Consider the following 23028-nt stretch of genomic DNA (forward strand, 5'->3'; position numbering starts at 1 on the left):
GTCTATATATAGGGTCACGCTTCAAAGCTGCAATAAAGAGTTTTATTTCTTAGCTAATGTTAACACAATTATGTAACAATCTGTTATAGTAAGACTGTACTCATTTTATAATAGTCCTTGCATAGAGTGCTGTCGCCAACAGTCGTGTACGTCCGTCCAGGCCCCCAAAATCAGATGCATGATATTCAAATTACTGATTGTAAGAACATTTTGACATGCAATATTCATGAATATAATATATGATCATGGAAGTGCAGCAACAATCACCATACGGAGACAGATAGGGAGGGGATGTGTCGCGGTGCTCTGGCCTGGGGGCCACTGTGCACGTGTAAATAAAGACATGCACACAGAGGATTCCAACATGCATCCGTCTTTATTAAAGATCCCGTAACACTGCCCCTTTCCTCCTCCCCCCACCCGTCATATCCCGTCACATCCTCCCCTGTGTCCCGCCCCCCGTAACTGTAGAAACGTCAACGTGACATCTCCCCCCTTTTTTAAACAATGGCCAGTATGTCCACAACAGGCGAACATCCCTGGCGGGCCTCCTAACCCATCTCTTCAATCCAGCGGCGAGGCCTGTTCCTGGTTCGCTGCGGGCGTGAGGTTATCAGGTCGGGGCTTTGTCTACTGCCCTCACATACCGGGGAACCTTCGATGTCTGAGTCATCAGTGTCTCCGTGATCCCCTTGGTATGGCTCATCTGAATCATAGTCAATGGGGATGACTACACAACCACTGAGTCGATGCGCCCCCAAGGAGGGAATGGGTTTGAAATGTGAGGAGTACCTAGTGACAGGGCCTCCAGATCCTTCCGCCGTGATCATCGATCAATTCTTCTGGGTGACCAATAGGGGCTCTGCTTGGAAGATTGGGGTGTGTTTGTGAGTTTGGGTCTGTTGTACAGCCATGACATCTCCTACCTCTATCTGGAGGGGCCGTGCCCTTCGCCTCCGGTCAGCATAGTCTTTCATCCCTTCCTTGGCAGTCTCATCTCGTTCTCTTATTTCTCGATCTAGATCGGCCACGGGTTCCTGGATTGGGGCTTGAGGAATGCGTGTCTGTATATTTCTTCCGAACATGACTTCCAAAGGTGTTCGTCCTGTAGTGCTGTGAGGAGTGTTGCGATAGTCTCTCATGAGCTGGTTCAGCACTTGCTCATAGGGCTGCCCGGTCACTTTGGCTATCTGAAGTGCCCGCTTCAAGTTGGCCATGAATCGCTCCATCATCCCGTTGGCTTGAGGCCACAGAGGGGTTATCTTGCAATGATGGAAACCCAGGTAAGTCGCAAACTGGGTGAACTGGTGTCCGTTGAAGGGCGGCCCATTATCTGTCTTGAGTACCCTCGGGACGCCATAGGTGGAGAAGATGCAGTCCAGAGCGGGGATCACGTGGTGGGCAGAGGTGGATGAGATGAGCTGGGTCTCGGGATATTGAGAGTACTCATGACCGCCAACACATACTTGCCTCCCTCGATGGGCCCAAAGAAGTCAGCCGCTACAGCTTCCCATACTCCTTGAGGGAGTTCTGACATCCTCAACAGTTCCGGGTGGCGGTTTGGTGCGATGAGGCTACAGGTGGGGCAGGACTTTAAGGCGTCGTTCACCATGGAATCTAGGTTGGGAAACCAGACTTTCTGGCGTAGCATCCGTTTGGTTGATGCCACCCCCTGGTGATTCTCATGAGCCATCTCGATGACCTTTGCTCGTAGAGCTAGTGGGATTACTAGTTTGCAGTCTTTGATCAGAAGGTGGTTGTCGGATATTGCTAGTTCATCCCGTAATTGCACCAGCCGTTCGACGTTGACTTGTACTATGTCCCCTGCTGCTCTTCCTTTGTCTCGGGCTCACCTCCACATGCCCGACTGGAGGCCCTAACAGATGATCTGGCACGTTGTATTGCTCTCAGTTTCCCTGGCTACTATCCCGATGTCTATTCTCGCTGGTTTGGATTGGTGTATCAGATATCAAAGATATCTGTCTGCCACAGAGGGTTCTGGTATACACCTCTCCCGGGGTCTCCTGGATAGGAAATCTGCTAGGTTATCCCCTTTGCCTGGTCGGTGCACATTTTCAAAGGCGTAGTCTTGAGCCTTAGCCCCCAACGTGCTATTCGATGTGGCATTTTGGCCTGTGGATTTCCATACAGAAATAGTAGTGCTTGGTGGTCCGTGACCACTCGGAATGGTTTGCCGTACAAGAATAGATGAAAATGTTCGCACGCCCAGACTACAACAAGGCCTTCCTTCTCTGCCTGGAACTACGCTTGCTCCGTGGCCGATAGGCTGCGGCTGGCGTAAGCGACAATGTGCATTCACAAGGGTTTGTTTGGGTCCACTTGTGCCAGTATGGCCCCTAACCCGACCGGGCTGGCATCTACCGTCAGCTCTGTTTGACGATCTGGGTCGTAGTATAACGTATTCTTAGCCTTGGCGACTCTTTTTTGCGATGTTCTCAAATGCCCTTTGACACTCATCGGTCCATTGAAAAGTGGCATCTTGCCTGGTCAATAGCCTAAGGGGCTCGCTTATTGTCGCAAAGTCGTTAATGTATCAGGTGCAGTAGCTCGCGAGCCCTAGAAATGATCGTACTTCCGAGACATTGGCTGGGGGTGCTGTGTCATTTAGTGCCGCCACCTTGTCAAGGTCAGGGGACATGCCTGATTCGGAGAAAATGTGTACAAAGAATTTCAGTGTACCCTTGCGGAATTCGTATTTGTCCCGATTTAGCGGGAGGTTAGCTGCCTCCAGGGCTTTACACACTTTCATGAGGGTCTCGTCGTGTTTGCTGACATCCGTGCCGAAGACTAAGATGTCATCGCTGTAGTTGAGGCACTTGGGTATATGCTTGATGACATTGTGTACCTCGGCCTGGAATATCTCAGCCACCGAGGATACCCCGAAACTGAGCCTCTTGTAGCGGAAGAGTCCCAGATGCATCACAAATGTGGTTATGTTGCGGCTCTCGGGGCTCAGCACCAGTTGGTGATACCCTTTCTGTAGATCCAGTTTCGAGAACACCTTGGCCCAGTTAAGGAGGTGTATCATGTCGGTGATACGTGGGGCCAGGTGTCTTTCTCGCTGTATGGCTTGGTTCGGGCACCTCATGTCCACGCAGAGCCTGATGGTGTCAGACCCTTTCTTGGGGACGGGTACTATCGGTGACACCCAGGTGGTGGGGCCTGTTGCTGGCTCAATGATGTCTTGCTCGAGCAGCTTGTGTAGTTCGTCCTCCACTTACCTCTGTATGTTGATCGGAATTCCTCGATAGTTCTGTGCCACCAGGCGTATAGACTCATCTATGTGTAGTTTGATTGGTCTGTTCCTTAGTTTTCCAATGCCCCGGAAGATGTAGGGATATAGATTTGAGATCATTTCCACAGGGTCGATGTATTTGTGGACCATGATGTTGTATAGGATGTGGATGAGTCCCAAGTCTACCGCTGCCTTAAAGCTTAGCATGCACCCACTGTCTGTTTCGGTTGCCAGAATGTGGACGGGCACTTTTTTTCATGTCCCTTGTATTGACAAATGCCCTCGAATTGTCCTAGGCACTTGAGGGGTGCCTTGGCGCCATATGCATAGATGTCTACTACGGTGGGACTCAACTTCGGTCTTACAGCAAGTTCCTTGAACACTGCTTCACTCACGACGTTCACTGTGGCACCCGTGTCAATTAAGAATTCAGTGGGTTGTTCGTTTAGTTTGATAATTAATGTGGGGTTGTGTACTGTAGGATTTCCCAGGGCATAGTCGTAGGCTTCTTCATCTGATCGCTTCCTGAGGAGCTGGGATCAGAGTCTGATGGTGACTTTTCCACCAGATAGTGCATGTGCTGTCTGGACTGTCTTTCCAGCCGTGCTCTCACAACATGTCTTCTTCTGTCTCTCCTTTCTCTTCTCTGTTTATCATCCCCTGAGTCTCGTTCACGAGGGTCAGGGTTTGTCTAGGTGGTCCTTGAGATGACGTTTGTCTTGCACGATCTTTGCCTCAATCTCTGAAGAGTCTGCACACAGACTTAAAATGGCCTTCCTCGCCACATGTGGCGCACCGCTGTCCAATGGTGGGGCAGGTCCCCTCATGGGGATATTCAAAACCGCACTTGTAGCAAAACAGTTCTTCTGATCTTCTTTCCGGTTGCAGTTTGTGGATGCTCTCCCATGTTGCGGGTGTGTTGAAGCTCTCTACTTGGGAATCCATGGCTCACTCGGCGTGTTCCAGGGCGAGTATTTCATCCAGGGTTCGTAGTTTCGGTATAAATGTTTGACATTCACACCCCGCTATGATTTGCGATCTGAGTGCTTCCATATTAGAGTAGTTCACAAAGTCACAGTGTTTCATTTTTGTGCGTAGCTACATGACGTAGGCCTCCATGGTCTCCCCTTTCTGTTATTTGGTGCTGTGGAACAGGTGCCTTTCATAATCCACATTGGTGTGGGGTGTGAAATATGCTGCTAGCACGTCCTTCAACTCTTGGATAGAATCAGTGGAGTCGGGGGGCATCTCGTCAATGATGTCCCTGGTTGCAGATCCCATGGCCAACTTTAGTAAGCATTTTTGTCGATCGTCTTCAATGGGCCCTGTGGCACTCATGTACAGGTCAAAATCCCTGATCCACTTGCTCCATGTGGGACCCATGTTGCTGGTATCAGTAACGTTGAATGCCCCGGGCATCTGCGCCGTCAACGTGTCTGGCAGTCTGTAGGGGACTTGTTCTGCCAACGGGGAGCCCTGCCCTTGGCCCTGAGCTTGTGCCCCTTGGTCATTGTCCTTCCCGGACATTCTGGCCTCTTCTCAATTTCTGTCTGGCCGCCTCTTGGGCACGAGCACCACACCTTGTAGCCCTTGTCCCTCTTTGAGGGGATGTGCCCTTGTCCTCACAATGGCCGCCTCATGGGGCACGAGCACCATCGGCATACCACAGTGCCTGGAGTGAGGCTTTACTCCTGGCCCTCCTTCTGTGGCCCTGTTGCCTGTCCTACCTTATAGCAGGCTGATCCCCTTGTCATGGCTATGTGCAGGCAGGCTGGGTCCTCGCCCACAGCTTCTGTTTCTGTGGTCTCTCCCAGAAAGGGCTCAATGAGCAGTCCGTGGCAGCAACATGGAGCGGCCTCTTCACAGCAGGCCTCCAACGTTATGTTCTGCGAGCACTCCGGCGCTCGTAGCAGTGACTTTCACTTTCCTTCCTGCGCGCGCTGGGTCGTGATGCTGCCTAGCATCCTCCCCCGCTCGCTCTCCATGATGAGTGCGCTGCACCAGAGGCCATCCGCCTCGCCGCCAGTGTCGCGGTGCTCTGGCCTGGGGGCGCTGCGCACGTGTAAATAAAGACACGCACACAGAGGACTCCAACATGCATCCGTTTTTATTAAAGTTCCCGTAAACTGCCCCTTTCCTCCTCCCACCACCCGTCATATCCTGTTCCGTCCCGTCACTTCCTCTCCCGTGTCCCGCCCCCGTAACTGTAGAAACGTCAACGTGACAGGATATAAAAACACACAGAGGGAAGAGCAGTTATTTAGCAAATGATGTCATCCTGTTCATTACACACCAAGCCTTCTGTTTGGGTGCTCAGGAGGGGTTGGTAGCTTGAGCGTCTTCTCCACTTGCGTCCACAGCCAAACTGAGCTGCTCACACTCTGTCTAGCTGTTTATAGTCCAAGCTCTTAGCATCCTCTTTCTGATCTGACATGCTGATTGGGCTATTCATACCCTGCCTACTTTACTATCGTTCCACTAGTGTGGATCTTTAAACCCTCCCTACTCATCTGTGGATCTGTAAGCACTCCCTGTTCTTCTCTGGCAGTTCCGGGTGTGACCTCAGCCATAGAGGCTACAGAAAGGGTTTGAGCCCTGAGCATGATTTTGCATTTTTACTTTCCCCTTCAACAGCAGTATGCAGGCGCTGGGCCTCTCTCACTATTCATGCAAGTGATACCAGGGGGGAGCAGAGAGCACTGCCTTTTCACCATTTCACTATCCTCAGTAATTGCTTCAGGGTTCTCTACCTCTCTTCAGGTAAGGGCATTGTTTTTCTCGCAGGTAACCACAGCAACCATGCACTTGTCAAATCATGGAAGCGGTGCACTCAGTGGGCCCGAACGTCACAACATGTTCGATGCACTTCGCCACAAAGGTTGACACGTATACAAGGAGGGCAGCTGCACACATTAAGAGCGAGGCCCTCGTTTACCCCCTTTGCAACTGCGCAAATCAGGGAGCATTTTTCCACATTTTAAAGAGCTCCCCGAATTCAGACAGACGAAGTGGTTTTAAAATTTGCAGAATACAAATAGGTTGCTGTGCGCCTTTTCGAAAAGGCGCAGGGATGTGCGCAATACATGACAGGGTGGTTTCTGATCATTTCATGTATGATTTTTTTAGAGTAGAAAAGAATTGGTATGAACTACTGATGTGTCTCTTAAACGTCTAGCCCAGAAAGAGGGATAAAATTGTTTTATTCTTTTTACAATTCACAGTGGTAAGCCAATTACGAGTGTGCCAATGTAAAATGCGCTCCCAGCACACACATCGGTGGTGCAGGTGCATGCTAGTTATTAGTGTAGGAAGAAAGCATGTAAGGGGGCTGGTCTGACCGGATGTACAGCTTCCCGGAAATGTGCAGGTTACCTTTGTTAGGATGACCAACATGCTAGTTTTGCCAGGACTGTGCTGAAATTGGGTGCTCTGTCATCCTTTCTCAAGATAATATGTTTCCAATTGAAAACTGAGTGGTCCCGGTTTTTGGTAGTAGGTCTTTATAGCTGGCAGGCAGGAATGCACAATCTCACACAGAAGAAATGTTGCATTTTACGAATTCAGATAGTGGTAGTTTGTGATAAATTAATTATAATGTGTGTTAATTCCACCAGTAACATGTAAACCTCCTTCTCCATAACCTCTACTGAAATGAAGGGCCTTGACATCCACTTTCAAGAGTTAGTCCTGCTTTTATGTTAGTTGCCCTGCCCCGTTTTTACTTTTTAAATCTGGTCACCTTAAATCCTTAGTGGTTATGGTGAACTGCACATTTGGAAAAATGGGACATTTTAAAAAAGATCATCCTCTGCGCTATTTTTGGACGCCCACTTTTTTTGAGCATGTGGCCCGGTGTATTTGAGTGTTTTTTACAAGGGGGTGGGGTGGATGTGCCACATTTGTGACCTTATCTAAATGTCATTAAAAGCCAATTTATACCAACTTTTCATTTGCAAAGTTCTGTCATCTGCTATGCCTTCTGTGTATATTCTAGTAGATACCCACAACAATGAAGCACCACATGCCCAGGCAGCCCACAATGCAACAAGGTGCTCTGCAAATCCTGCACAACAGGAACAATAATATTTACACTGTAAAGATTCTTTCCTTAGCAACAAGAAAGGAAAGCATAGCTCAGGGGCAAAGCACTCACCTTGTTAACATGATGACGTGGAGCAACACAGGTTCGAACCCCGGGTCTGCACTTAGAAACCTCTGGGCATTAAGCCCATTATGAATAACCAATTGCAAATTACAAAAGGAGAGGAGGGACACCACCCAGGAATCTGCATTGTGTGGCAAGTATTTTGCCACAGGTGCAACTGCTTAATATTGCCATTTACCCCTAATTGACTTAATGCTGCAATAACAAAGTGGAATTGATGAGATTTCATTGCATTTTGGCGTTTACCTAATCAAACCTTATAGGGGGTCATTTTTGATTTTCCCATAAATTGGCGGTGGGGAGCTGTTAAGTGTAGACACACACATAGGTGGCTCCCTGCAGCTACATTTTGGTCATTTGCACTACAGGGTGCAAATGTGCAGGGCAAAAGTTGGCATAGACGCATGAACACAGCCTTTTGCTCTGCACATTTGCACTCTGCAGTGCAAATGAGTAAACGCTGCCTCTCATGCATACATGGCAGGCAGCGTTTACAATTACAATTAAATGCTGCCTGGCATTCTGCCTCTCCTCTCTGCCATACATATGAATGAAAATGATTTGTGGCATTAATGGAAGGCATAAAAGCCTTACCTTTTACACCTTCCATTAACGTTATGTCCCAATGAAAATGAGCTCTGTAGTCTTTCCATGCATTTTACACACGTTTCTTGGAACACAACTTTTATCGAGTCATCATCACATATGGAGTCATGTTGTACCTCGGCCACTTTCACAGCTTCCAGAACCCTGGGGTCCTCCTCTTCAGTCTGATGTTTGTAGAGAGCTTTCCACGCTGCATTTCTCAGACCTTCGCGATTCACATCCCCGTGGAGATCGTTGCAAACCTTGACCAAATTGTAAACTGCACTGTAGCGGATAATCCAGAAGAATGCATCCGCTGAAAAAAAAAACTTATTTTTCATGACACAGTGCATACAAGCATTTGTTTATCATGTGAAATGTGGAGTTTGGAGACTTTGTTTTTGTATTATTTTCACCAACACTTCCATTTAAATACTTGCCTAAACTGCACTGTAATTTGGAAGCAATAACTCAACAATCTTGTTAGGAAACGTCAGTAACCCATAAATACTAATCTGAAGAGAGATCACAAACATATACTTGTAGCAATCTATGATAAGTGTGATAAAGATGGGGGGATGGGGGGCCCACTCATTGACAACCATGACACATATAAACAAAGAAGCTGCTTCGCAGTCAGGTTAGACGTTATTTTACATAAACATCTCCAAGCACAGCACTGGAATGTCCTGGAATATCAACAACTGATAAGTACGAGACGCTTTTGAAGTTTGACACCGGGGATAGACAGGTGAGGAGGCGTTTGCAATCTTTTTTTAAATGGTTTTTGGATATTCACAAATGTCTAAGGGCCAATCGGGTCTGTTCCCGGGTCTTCCTGTTTTTTTGGTCACCCTGATTGGAGCCATATCAATTTTCTGGGCCACACATTTCTAGGGCATGTTTAGGGAAGGTTTGAGATTCAAGGCAGAGGTTTGTAGCAACACACCATTCGAAACGACAATTTAAAGTGATGGCAGGCGGAAGTCAATAAGATAAAAGGTGGAAAACACAGTGATCTATCTAGTTTAACTCTGGTCACAAATGGCTCCATCTTTCTCTCTGTCTGAAGCAGATAAAAGGAGTGGACAATCGTGAGGTTGCATGGATGGCAGGCTTGGACCAGCGAAGACCTGGAGTGGCTTCAAATCCAGGTCACTGATACTGGGTCAGATTTCCAGCTTTTCTCTGCATGTAAAAAAAGTACTAAAATACCCAAAAGGTGTGTAATATTACAATATGCAAAGAGTCTGATGTTTAACATGCAGGGTACAGAGAATCAGCCCTTTGAGGTTGGTGAAAGAAGTAGTATGGAGGTGGGTAATTGACCAATGGGGAGAGCTCTTCACAGAACTGAACCACAGATAGGTCTGGAGGGCCGGGCCCAGTGAGTCAAATGTCGATCATGCAGCCATTCACCTTCCTGAGGTTGGTAACACGATTCCATTATGGTGGGTAATATTACATTTGAGGGAGTTCATTGCACAACTGTACCATTGAAAGGCTGTAGAGCTGGGACAGAGTCAGTCACATGTCAAGCATGCCCGATATAGCCATTCTTTCTTCTTTTTTCACTTAAATTAGCAGCATTGAGGTAGGTAAGACTACAATTAGGAGAGTACACACCAGTCTCTGAAACTATAGCCACAAAAATAAAACAATCTGGAGTGGGTATTTTTCATGAACTTTATTTTCGTATTAGATATAATAAGACCATGGACAAAACAACCAGATACAGAGGCTGGCACAAAGTAGTGCAAATACAGCATATGTAATCTATCCATATACAATGGGAAACCTCAGACCAGTCGGCCATCACATTGGTATTTGTTTCTATTTGAAGAACAGGGATGTCTCTTTCGATCGGAAATTACTTACAATGGCACATTAAAGGACAGTGGAGGCATTCCCACAAAGGGTACTTGTACAATAATAGCACCAAGATGAGAACAAAAGATGGGCCAGTGTATAACTGTGTAAACATTGAGACGTACACCAGAGACGAAACAAAACTAACAGAAAAATATCAATATTAATAAAAACAGGTGACTTACAAAGGCAAGGTTAACCTAAGGGGCCAAGTGCTTCAAACTAAAGAGGTGTACTATTTAAATATACAAAATTACATTATTAAGTGACAGTGGAGGCAGTTGCAAACTAGGTGAAGAGGGTGGTTGTGCATGTAGAGCCAACCAGCGTGTTGTCGGTAGGTCGAAGTGGGGGAAGATCTAGGTAGGTAGTAGAGATTGCAGCTAGCAAAGTTGAGGACTTTGTATAAAGAGTGGTAGGTGAAGAGAGTAAGGCCAAGGTGTAGGCTTGAGCAGTAGTTCTGCTGCGCAGGAGAGTGGAGATATAGAGTTTTTGGAGAGTGGTTAGTGACAAAGAGGATGCATTTTCTGAATGTTGAGGAGATTAATACAAGCAGCAGAGGCAGTGGTAGTGATGAATTGTTGCAGTTGGAAGTCACTATCAAAGAGGATCCCAAGATTGCAATCCTTGGGCGAGGGAGGATGAAGGTCAGGCCTGAGGGAGATAGGAGAAAGGTGGGTAGAGATGGCAAAGTAAGCCGGGAGAAAGATGACTTCCATTTTTGAAGAGTTCAGCATGAGGCAGCAGAGAGTCATTCAGAGACTAATAGTAGTGAGACAGTCCATATTACATTCTGAAATGCCTGGGGCGAAGGGGGAAAGGAGAAATATATGTGGGTGTCATCAGCAAAAAGGTGATAGTGAAAGCCAAACAATGATGTAGAGGAGCAGCTGCATGTCTGTGCAGGAAACCCTGCACCCCTACCTCCCATATGTTGGAGATCTGAGATTGTGCCATGTTTGACACCAGCAGTTGGGCCAATACCGCAGCATGGGAAGATACCCATTGAGATAACCCTACCAAATTTGTCCCTGAACTGATGACAACCTCAGGGAGGAACTCCCTGAAGGAATATGACAAAGATCAGAGGAAAGAAGCCAGTGACGTCTAAAAACGTATGCACAACATCTCGGATACTGACTTGAGAGAATGTATGGATCCTAAAGAAACTAATGACGAAGTAAAGAATCGAGTGAACTCTCAAATATAAAGTAAGAAGATTACACGTGCATGAAGTGCTGCAGAAAATGAACCGCTCAATAAATGTACAGACGCTGAAACACAAGGTGGACCAAGTCATCATAGAAGCTGGCTATATGTAGTGATTAGAACGCAGGCAAAGCTGCCATTGTATAGAAACTGGACATCGGTATCATGAATTCGTGGTCTCCTGTCACGTGAGCCAAGGATGAAAATAGTGTTCAAACTAGGAGTCCTAGACACGATAGTGAGTGCCCTCACTCCCGTGCATTCTCAAAGACAAGGATACTTTTGCAAGGCCAAGTTCAAAGACAATCTTCATGGCAGAAGGCATGGGCGATGAGAGATGCTGGGCTAATTGCGTGGGGAGGTAGTGTCATGCCCCATATCCTTGCACCTGGGTCTGAGCTTGCGTGCTGCTAAGTGAACTGAATGTTCCAGACCTGGCACAAGCGCGCCAACCAATTAAAGTGGTCCATATAACAATGGACCTAATAGTTTGAAAACCAATGTGAAACTGTGTATCTAACGTTTCTGAAGATGACATGTTTTAAAGGTAGGCATATGTTGTCCACCTGACAGTGGGCAGCCAATTATAATCCTAGTTCCTATAGAAAGTATACTTAGATGTTCCCCTTAAGCCAATCGAGACCCTTAGTAGGTTTTCCATTATTGCCACGTAGTATGACATCACCTCTGATGTATTTTTAGTATAAAGTCTATGCTTTGTGTGAAAATTGCTGCGAGAAATCGAGCGTATGTCCTTTGATGTTTGTTTTAAATCCCTGTTTTAGATAATTGTTAATAAAATAGTACTTTGCCATCTTCCTAAATTGGTTTGGTTATTTGGACTCAGAATGTATCTGTGTTATCCCATCCATTACATATGCACGTTCCTAAAGGGGCCTAAGCTCACGTGGTAGCGGTGCGGATGGTTTAAAGATCTAAACTAGTTTAGCTCCAGATTTTCGGATGATCTGGCATCCTCTGCCATTAGCTGGAAGAATGCAGAGTTTCCTGTGGAGAGCGGCCAAATAGAAATAAACCTGCAAGAAGAACCGAGACGGTAAGCAGGTCCCGCTTTGAAGAAATCCCTGCCCGGTTTCCGCAAGTGCTCTGCGGACAGAAGGCAAAGTGGTCGGATTGGAGGAGGAGGAGATACCGAAGGTCTCGAGTCGATTAATGAATGGTGAGTAGATTAAGGAGAATGGCAAATAAGGGGACGGGATTGTGATCATTTTGAGTAACAGGGGAATATTGTGAAGATATAGAGATACCGCCTTGGAAATCCTAATTCAAGGGAATTAGGAGACATTTCAAACTCCAACGGGAGAAGAGAGAAATATAAAATGCACAGGTCAGGACCGTGTAAGGTAATGTTTCAAACCCTGCATAGGGTAAAAAGTAAAGGGGAAAGAAGAGGTGATTACAGTGTTTATAATGTGTAAATGTCTGACTGGTCTAAATGTTCTTAGTTGAATAAAGTATTGAAGATCGATAGAATTGTGAAGAAGTAACAGTGGATAAAGATAAGTGTAGGGAAATGATTGGCGCCAATCAAAAGAATAGATAGGTTACTGAAATAAGAGGATTGAGCAGCGACTGATGGTGATTGCTCATGTTTGTTGTTTTAAAATGTTAAAAGTGGTGATTTAAGCCAAGGTAAAAGGATTCTTTTTATGATTTGGTAAGTAGTGACAGTCAATTGAGACGTGTCAGTATGGGGAATACTCCTCTCATGCACCTATGAAAGACACTACCAAAGCATATGCCCAAGCTCAAACAGTACAGTGCAGCATGGGTAAAGGGCACAGCAGATAAAATGTTCATGCCATGGCCACAAGGGGGATCATTGTCAAGAGCAGTATTGCAACACATGACCACATACTTGCATGCTGCGTATACAGTAAAAGAATTAGAGAACAGATTAGCAATTTTAGAGCTTTCCAAGATGTATCAAGAGGAAAGAGAAGACCCACCACCTCAGGAGTAGATGCTTAATCAGAATAAGGGAGAAGGCGTTGAGCCCTCAGCACCCCTTACTATGCCTGAAGTAAAGAGTGTTGCTACAGAAGAGATAGGTGTATATCCTTTAAAGGAATTGAAAGCAGTGAAGGGGTACACTAATCTGATACATGAACCCCCTGATTATAGTAGTGACAATAGTCCAGAAGAGAATAAAAGAAAGGACAATATTTTTAAACTCAAACGATAGGGAAGGAAGAAGTGAGCGGTCGAATTTGTCAACAGAAATAGACAGGGAAATCAAGAAAGGAAGGAGAAAAAGATAAGGCAGACCAGGCAGTGCTCGAACAAAACGAATGGATGGGAGGACAGATATTACTTAAGGTAGATGGGAAACGAATCGAGGAATTTGTCAAAGAGAAGATAAGGACGAACAAGAAAGGAAGGATAAGGAACGAGAGAAAAGATTGAAAGAGATTGAGCAGAGAAGGAAGAGTAGGGAGCGACCAGAACAGATATATCAGGAGGAACAAGAGAAAATTGAAGAACAGGCAGAGGAACAAAGAAAGTACAACGATAGACAGAGAGCGATAGAAGAAAGGGACAGGAAGGAAAGAAAGATGGAAGAGGAAGAAGCACTAAGATTAAGGGACAAAAGATTACAGAGACAAAGGGAAGAAGAGGAACTAAGAGAAGGAGTAGGAAGGGAAGAATGAAGGCAGGAGGAAGAAATGGTTAGAAGGGATGCAAGGAAGCAAAGGGAAGTAGAAGAAATGGAGCGAAAGAGGAGACAGCGAAGTTCGAATACTAGTATCATTCATAAAGAACAAATGAGGCCGAGCCTAGAAATACGATGGGACGGAGTGGAAGAGATTCTTCTGATAAAGGAAGTAACTACAGCAATATCTAGAGTAGCGCTAGAGGATAAAAGAGATGATGCGGAAAGCATTGGAGAAAGTATTGATGAGGTCTATCAGCAATTAAGACAGGATAGTGAGTACGGAGCTCGAAGGAACGATGATCAATCCACAGTATCTCAATCAAGAAGTGAGGAAGGAACCCTCTTTAGTGATGAACGACGAGCATTGTCTTTAAGCATATTGAATTTGGACAGAGGGGAGGAGGATGTTAGTCAGACTAGTTGGAGCCTAGACATGTCAAACGAGGAAAGAGAGTCCGGTCTTGGGGCAGAAGAAGGAAGTGCATGCACCCCTGAATGAAGCTTGCAAATGGATAAGGAAATGAGATTGTCATACTTGGAACAGCCTAAAGATAGAACACCAGATCCCATAGCATAACCTGAGCGTCCCCGAGGACGATCATGTAGTGAGAAGGGAGAGTGTCCATCATGTGTAAGCAGGTTAAGGTTACTGACAAGGAGACAGACAGGGAAGATTATCCCCCCTATGGATTGACTAATAGTGGGATCCGATGGTGGGACAGGTTTCACACAATTTCCTTTGTTAAAGAAGGGAGGGGCAAGACTGCAATATATTCCATGGCCAGAGATGGATAAGGATAACTTAAAATGTAAGCTTCCTACTTTGACTTCGGGAGCTGGGAAATGGATATATGAATTAGGGAAAATGACAGGAGGAAATATGCTGGCCATAGGGGACATAAGATGTCTCCTGGCAGCCATTCTTGGAGAGAGGGCTGACGATACATGGAGGAGAGCGGGATATTCAAGTGTGACTGCACAAAACACAGTGCATGATGGAGCACCATTCAATAATTGTAAGGCAGATGTTTGGAGGGATCTCAGGGTACGGTATCCTGACACATCAGATATGGGTGTAATTATGACACGTAAAATGAAAGAAGATGAGGACCCTATTGCTTACATTCAAGATATTCAGGAGAAATGGCAGCTTGAAACTCATGAGACATGGGAAAAGACAGTGGCATTGTTTTACCATATTTTATGCCAAGGGTTGCCTGAGCCAGGACAGAGACAGATGAAAAAATAAGTGGGGATGGAAGCAAAGCCATGGGCTGAGATACAGTTGAGTATAGTACACCATTGCCGGTTATTACAAGAAAAGAACAAGAAGAAAGATGACAATAGAAAGATTGAGGAAGCCAAGTTAGTTCTGAAAAAGTTGTCAAATTTGCCATAGAAGGAGCGGTATTGACAAGTGGAGAAGGAATGGGTATGCAGGAAACAATGGGTACATCACAGGCAAATAATCTGTGCCCGATGGACCAAGGTGGGTACGGGTTTACACCATGATGCAGGTGTATGGGTTCTCATGTCTTGAGAAGCTGATGAAGGTATATTTCAGACTATTTCAGCACTGATGAATCAGGGGATTCTGGTGCCATCCGAGTCATCGTGTAATAGCGCAGTGTATCTGATTAAAACATCTAAAGGAGGATTGTGGAGAATTATCCAGGATTTGAGACCTCTTAACCAAATTTTAGATGGCGAGTTTCCTTTAGTTCCTAATCCTGAGACAATATTGTGTAGAATTGCAGTAGAAGCTCAGTATTTCACAGTGATCGATTTGAAAAATGCATTTTTCCCGATCCCGTTGCATAAGGACTCCCAAGACTTGACTTCCTTTATGTTTCGCCAAAAAAGACAAAAACAAACTTGTTTGCCTCAAGGGTTTTGTGAATCCCCATCGATCTTTAACAGAGTCCTGCAGATGAATTTAGGCAATATCAATCTCAAAAGTGTGGTTATAACTTACGTAGATGATCTATTGATTTGCAGTAAAACAAAGGATGAGTGTAGACAGGACTCTATCCAACTAATGACTATTTTAGCAGATAAAGGATATAAGGTGGATAAGGAAAAGTTACAGTATTGTCAAGAAGAGGTGTTATACATAGGTCAGTTAATTTCGAATGAAGGAAAGAAAGTGACACCTGTGAGAGCTGAGGCAATCATGAAAACATTAAAACCGAACACAGTGAGACAGATGCAACAGTTTCTGGGTTTGTGCAATTACGTTACAGCCTGGGTATTTGTTTATAGCACAACAACGCCCTAAGTGCAGCACTTAATATCACCAAAAATGCCCATATTTCAGCGCAGAGGTGCAAAGTCCACTGGCTGCCTGTCCATTACCGAATTGTCTTCAAAACTCTCTCATTGACACACAAATGCATCTCAATGTCAGCTCCCAAATACCTATCCAATAGATTCTCACAGCACAAATACAACAGATCTACCCGCATGGCCTACACAAATCTTCTCACCATTCCCAAATACAAACTGCAGAAAGCAGGAGGCAACAGCTTCCCAAAACTTTGGAACGCACTACCACCAGCCCTCAGATCCGAACCTTCCTTCTGGACCTTACGCAAGAGTATGAGTATGAGAGTACAGCCCCAATTTTAGGGATTCCCAATTATAGCGAGGAATTTTATTTGTTCTCACACAGGAATGGTCAGTAATGACAGCAGTGCTTACACCAAGAAACACATTGGGGTACAAACCTTTAGCATATTACAGTGGGATTCTAGGCCCAGTTATGAGAGGACACTTCCATTGCGAACAATCGCTGGCAGATGCCGTGTTTGCAATTGAGAAATCCACTAGTTTTGTTATGGGCTGCTCTATGACCCGTTACTTAGAGCATGCTCTATTTGCCATACACTTTTTATTTTTTTATTTTTTTATTTTATTGATATTAGTTTTACAAAAGAAAAAAAACTTTTTTGTCATTCCATATTTCTTTCAACGACCTCTCAGGTTTCTACAAAAAGAAAGGAGAAAAGGAAAGCGGAAGAAAAGAAGAAGACAATAGACTAGATTCCAAATTTCCAGATACTAAATCAGACAAAACATACCCATGTCGGCCCACATCATAAGCAAATCAAATCAATGAGTATTTGGTAAAATCATATTCATTAAATTAATGATAGCACAAGTTAATTGAACATTTGTCCCCGAGATTAAATAGCTGCACCACTCAAGCATATTTCCATTTTTTGGGGCGAATCGTGCAAGATGAAGTGAACGCTGATCAACAATTTTAGGGCACTCGATTACTAGATGTTTGATCAATTTGCCATAATAGAGAAACACGAGGGCACACTGACATCCCAAAGAGCTTCAGCTTATGAGGTAATGATTTCTAACCCAACAATTAAAATTGTAAGATGTAAAATAGTGAACCCAGCCACATTCATAGATGAACCCATAGAAGAAGGTGATCATGTGCATGACTGTGCTAACTATGTTGAATGTTATGATGATTTACCCCGTGTGAATGAGAATGCTTTGGTGGGAGGGGAGATTATTTTTATTGGAGATTCTTCGAAAATTGATCAGACTAGGGGGTAAAGGCATTCACTCGCTGCAGTAGTGAGACACAGATTAAATGGAGAATTTGAAATGGTGGCGAGTGTAAGACTACTGTCTCACTGTTCAGCGCAAGCAGTAGAATTAGAAGCGATAATTGTTGCACTTAAGAAACATGAAGGACAGGAAGTGATGGTGTACAGTGACTTCGCCTATGTGACGTCAACCATACACGCAGTGTTGGAATATTGGAAAAGGAGGGGCTACCTCCGCACAGACGGCTCTCCAGTGCAGCATGTGTCCTTATTGGATTGGCTTATTAAGGCACTACAACTCCCAGTGGCCATAGCGGTCGTAAAATGCACAACGCATACTAAACAAACAGACTTTCTCTCTTGCGGGAACACAGCCGCAGACATAGAAGCCAAAAGGGTTGCATATTCTCCAGAAATTGAATTTTGACACTGAGGAAATGAAGGAAAAGTCGACTCTAACTATGTTAGTGCAGGAGGGGTTACAGAAGCTGACTGAAATCTATCTCCAAAGCCAGTATCCTCAAGGTACTTAGTGATCTGGTTGAAGACCACCAACTCAAGAACTATGGACTAATGGGGAAGAAGAGAAACTGGGAGATCGGCTGCTTGACCGTTTGGGCCAGCAGAGGGATTCTTTAATAGGGCTAAAACAGTTGCAGATTTGAAGGAGGCAAGGAAGAGTCCAGCAGAGGGAGGAGTTCAGAGTGATAAGAGCAAGTGATTGAGATTAAGGGCCTCATTACGACCCTGGCGTTAAGGGTTTAACAGCGCCGTAAAAGGTGTCAGCGCCGTTAAACCCTTAACGCCTGATTACGAGGTCCCTTTGCGGGACCCGACCTTAACGGCTGGTTTTTCCATCCGTTAAAGTAGGGACCCGCAAAGGGACTTTGGTGCTAATAACGGTACCGCAATTTGCGGTACCGTTATTAGCGCCTTCCCCATTCCCATTGAGCCCTATGGGGCAAAAATGGGAATGGGGAAGGGCCATGGCGGCATGGGGAATTACCGCCCCACCAACCTCGGAATGGGGTGGTAATCCCCATTCCGCCATGGCGGACACCGGCATGGACCATGGTGCTGATAGCACCATGGTCCTCCGCCTGGGTCGTAATGAGGGTCTAAGTCTTTGACCATTTGGGGAGTGATAAGAGGGCAAGATCTGCTGGGAGTTTGAAGAATGGGTGTTAATTCAATAGAAGAGAAAGGGAGAAGTAGTTAAGAGAAGAAGAAGTAGGGGTGACAGTTGGTGGAGAAAGATGGTTGGGGGAGAGAGAGGAGGGCTGTGAGAGTGTCATGAATTGGAGAGATTCTAGAGGATAATTAGTAAGCAAAGTCATAGCAGAAAGGGAGGAGGCAATGGATATTGGATTGGGAGTGAGCAAACAATGGAAGGTAGTTGAAAGTTTGCAGAGGTTAGGGCAGCAAGGAGATTTTTGTAGGTTTGGAGAAGGAACAAGTTACTTACCTGTAACTGTTGTTTTCCAGCATGGGTCTGGCTTGGATTCACATGCTCATGAATATTCCCCGTCGTCAGGCTGGGAATCCTCCGTAAAGAAAAAAATCAGTTTCAGTTTCACTGCTCAACTGTCTTTCTCCTAACAACCAATCACTGGTCTCTGGGTCATACTGCCCCCAGCCGAGGACTGCCCTCTACCTAAGCCCCTCCTCTGGCAGCCATCTTCAGATTTGGTAGCACGTAAAGTGGCAGTAGGACCAAGAGAAGAGCCGCATAGAGGTAGGCGGGAGGGTTCGCATGTGAATCCATGCCAGACCCATGCTGGAGAGCAACAGTTACAGGTAAGTAACTTGTCCTTTCTCCAGCATGGGGTCTGGCATGAATTCACATGCTCATGAATAAAGAATACATAGCAGTACACACATGCACAACCACGGGAGGTGGCAAGGCTCAACATTAGGCATCTCTTACCTCCTCACCAGGCTCACCTTCAAGCGAACAGGTTGCGCAGCACTGCTTGGCCGACTCTGGTCTCCTCCCTGGAATGCCTGTCGATGCAGTAGAACTTCATGAAGGTGTGTGTCGACCTCCATGTAGCAGCCCTGCACATGTCCAGCAGGGGCACACCAGACAGGAACGCCATAGTAGCAGCGATCGCTCTGGTCGAATGGGCTCTCGGATGGCCACGCAACGGTCGGTTTGCCAACCAGTGACAATGGGTGATGCAGCCTGAGAACCACCTGGATATGGAAGCCTTGGAGTGGGCCTTGCCATGGTTCACGTGGACAAAGTTCACAAAAAGGTGCAACATCTTCCGGAAACTCTTTGTGCGGGCCACATAGAACTTTAGCGCTCTAGCCACATCCAGCAATTGCAAAGTCCTTTCAGCCGGCGACGAAGGCGTCTGAAAAAACACAGGTAACACCAAGGGCTCGTTGAGATGGAAGTCCAACGGCACCTTGGGCATGAAGGAGGGGTGCGTCCTCAGCACCACCCTTGTGTCGTGAAAAGTCAAGTAAGGTGGCTTACAGGATAGGGCCTAAATCTCTTCCACTTGTCATGCAGAGGTGATGGCCACCAGGAACGCTGTCTTCCACGATTAAAACTTCAGCGGTGCTGAATACATAAACTCGAATGGAGGACCCATCAGCCTAGTCAGAACCTCATTGAGTTCCCATGCCGGGGCTGGAGCCTTCACCGGCGGGAACAAACGGAATAGTCCCTTGATGAACTCCTTGACCAGACGGTGTGACCACAATGACGACCGTCCTGTAGCTCTGGTGTAGCGGGAGATAGCTGCCAGATGAACCTTGATGGAAGCAAGAGCTAGTCCCACCTTGGCCAGCGACAGCAAGTATGGCAGCAGCTGTGGAGCCGTAATTCGTAGAGGGTCGATATTCTGTGCACGGCACCAGACGGCGAACCGCTTCCACTTATGTCTGTAGCATTTCAGTGTAGACGAAGCCCTGGCCTTGGTGAGCATCTCCTTGCAGTCAGCCGGGAGATCGTATCCACCAAACTCTAGTGCTGCAGGAGCCAGTCCTGCAAGTTCAGCGACAATAGGTCATGGTGCAGAACCGCACCTCCTTCTCTGGTGAGAAGGTCTGCGGCCACCGGAAGCCTGACTGGAGGGGACGCTGACAAGTCCAGAAGGTCCGGGTACCATATCTGTCTCGTCCATGCCGGCGCGACGAGGATCATCCTGCACCGGGACCGTCTGAGTTGATTGACTAGTCGAAGAAACAACGGCAACGGAGGGAACGCATACAGGAACAGGCCATCCCAGGGGAAAGAGAACATGTCCCCCATGCTCCCCGGCTGGCGAACCTCCGGAACTTGGTGTTCGCCGCCGTCGCAAACAGATCAATCTGGGGATTGCCCCATCGTCGGAACAGAAGATCCACTTGGTCCTGCCGAAGCTTCCACTCGTGGCTGAGAGAGTCGGCAACAGTGTTCTTTACTCCTGCCAGATGAAACGGGATAAGGAACATCCCCTGGGCAGCTGCCATAGGTCCTGCGCCTCTCTGGAGAGCGCTGGGGATCTGGTGCCCCCCTGCTTCCGGATGTAGAACATTGTTGTGTTGTTGTCCATGAAGACATGTACCACCTTACCTTGCCCTTGAGGGACGGAAGGAAAGACTTGAGGGTACAAAACACTGCCCGCTGCTCCTGCAGGTTGATATGCAGTGACTTCTCCTCCAGTAGACACAGGCCTCTTGCGTGAAGTCTTCCAGTGTGTGCACCCCAGCCTTGCAGGGAGGTGTCCGTCATTACCGTCTCCTGATGAGATGGGGTCTGGAAATCCGCGCCTGCAGACAGATGCGTGGGGACTCTACACCGCTGTATTGCTCTACGGAAACTCTCGTCGAGAGTGATCTTGTCATCGAAGCTTCCCGATACCTGAATCCAATGGGCGATGAGGAACTCTTGCAGTGGACGCATCTGCAGCCTGCACAGCCGAACGAGGTATATTCATGACAACATCATGCCGAGAAGGGACTTGATGGACCTCACCCTTGCGATCTTCAGGGTCAACAGTCATTGTACCTTGCCAGGATGGCCGCTATCCTCTCCTCCGACAGAGAGGCCAGGCACGACACTGTGTCGAGCCGGGACCCCAGAAACAGCGCGTCTTGGCACTAAGCAGGACTTTGCATAGTTCACTGAGAACCCCAGCTCCGTCAGCAGCTGGACGGTCTTTGCCATGTGCTCGACGGCGACGTCCCTCGATTTCGCTCGGATGAGCCAGTCATCCAGGTAAGGGTAAACATGGATCTCTTGTAGACGCAGCCGTGCCGCCACTAGCGCCAGACACTTGGTGAAAACCCTTGGCGCTGACTTCAATCCAAAGGGAAGGGCCTTGAACTGGTAATGTTATCCTTGAACCACGAAGCGCAGAAACTTGCGGTGTCCCTTATGAATGGGGATGTGAAAATAGGCATCCTCCAAATCCAGCGGCGATAGAAAATCCCCTTCCTCCAGCTGTCCTAGCATGTGCTGGAGGGTGACCATCCAAAACATCTGAGATTTGATGAACTTGTTCAGACGGCGGATGTCTAGGATGGGCCTCCAACCGCCCGTCTTCTTCTTGACAAGGAAGTAATGAGAGTAAACTCCGGAGCCCCAGAGCCTCTTCTTCAACATGGGCCGCACCTCCAGTAGAAGCTGGGGATATGGTTTTCCTGCCTGGCCACTGGTGGTATACGAGAACACTTTAGTTGGAATTCCAGGGTGTGTCCGTGGGCGAGAGCATCCAGCACCCATCGGTCGGTGGAGATGGACTTCCACATGCTGACTAAGTTCACCAGTCGGCCTCCCACCGGGGTGCGTCGGTGGGGGCCCGATTTCACGGGTGTTTCAATCTTGCTTCGCCGTGGAGGCACCACCTTGGGGACCTTGGCAACGACAACAACCTCCTCCAGACTTGTTGTAGCCCATGTAGGCCTCCTGGGCCGAAGAGCGGGATGGTTGACAGCAGAACAAAGTGCCTCCACCGAATCCTTTGGAGGGACCTTGGGATTTACCTCCGGAAGTCCAAAAGGACGGCTGTCGCTGTTGAAGCGTGCCCAAGGCACGAGCCGTCTCAGTGTCCGCCTTGATGGTCTGAAGGGACTCGTCCACAGTCTTCCCAAACAAGTTGTCCCTGTCGAAGGGCATGTCCAGATCCCTTGACTGAACATCCTGGTGAAAAGGTGTGACCTTTAACCATACACGCTAACGAAGACAAACGCTGTTGCCCATCTGGCGAAACCTTGTGTCGGCAATGTCTGTGGCCACAGTAATGGCATGATCCAAAGCCACTTCACCCTCCTGCAGGATCTCCAACACTTCCGCTCTCTTGTCATCAGAAAGGAAGTCCAGGAGGGGAGCGATCTTGAACCACAGCTCCCTGTCGTAACGTGCCACAATGGCGAGGGCGTTAGCAGCCTTGATGGTCGACGCTGCCAACATGATGACTCGTCGTCCCATGGCATCCAACTCCTTCCCCTCGCCGTCTGGGGGGGAGGAGATCGTCGACGAGGAAGAGCCCAAAAACTTCTTCCTAGCTACCACAGAGACCACTGAATCCGGTGAAGGTTGGGATCTCAAACACTTGGGCGCAAAGCCCGGCACCCTGTACTTTTTCTCGTATCGGTCCCTCTTCTCTGGGGACGGATTCTTCATCAGGGACAGTACCTCGTCCTAAATGTTGTCCAAGAGTGGGATTGAAAGTACGGTCTTCCTCTTAGCCTTGTGGCATTG

General features: G+C 47.1%; 1 protein-coding gene across 1 annotated transcript in view; it reads right to left on the reverse strand.

Annotated features, from left to right (window-relative positions):
- TMEM232 (transmembrane protein 232) overlaps positions 1-23028 on the reverse strand; it is a 1143478-nt gene that overhangs the window by 483728 nt on the left and 636722 nt on the right. Inside the window, exon 11 of the mRNA XM_069625485.1 lies at positions 8144-8322. Coding sequence (XP_069481586.1) covers positions 8144-8322 — 179 coding nt within the window. The remainder of the gene's footprint in view (positions 1-8143; positions 8323-23028) is intronic.

This window comes from Ambystoma mexicanum, chromosome 6p (assembly GCF_040938575.1).
Source record: "Ambystoma mexicanum isolate Mex_15411 chromosome 6p, UKY_AmexF1_1, whole genome shotgun sequence".
In the NCBI taxonomy this organism is placed as follows: domain Eukaryota; kingdom Metazoa; phylum Chordata; class Amphibia; order Caudata; family Ambystomatidae; genus Ambystoma; species Ambystoma mexicanum.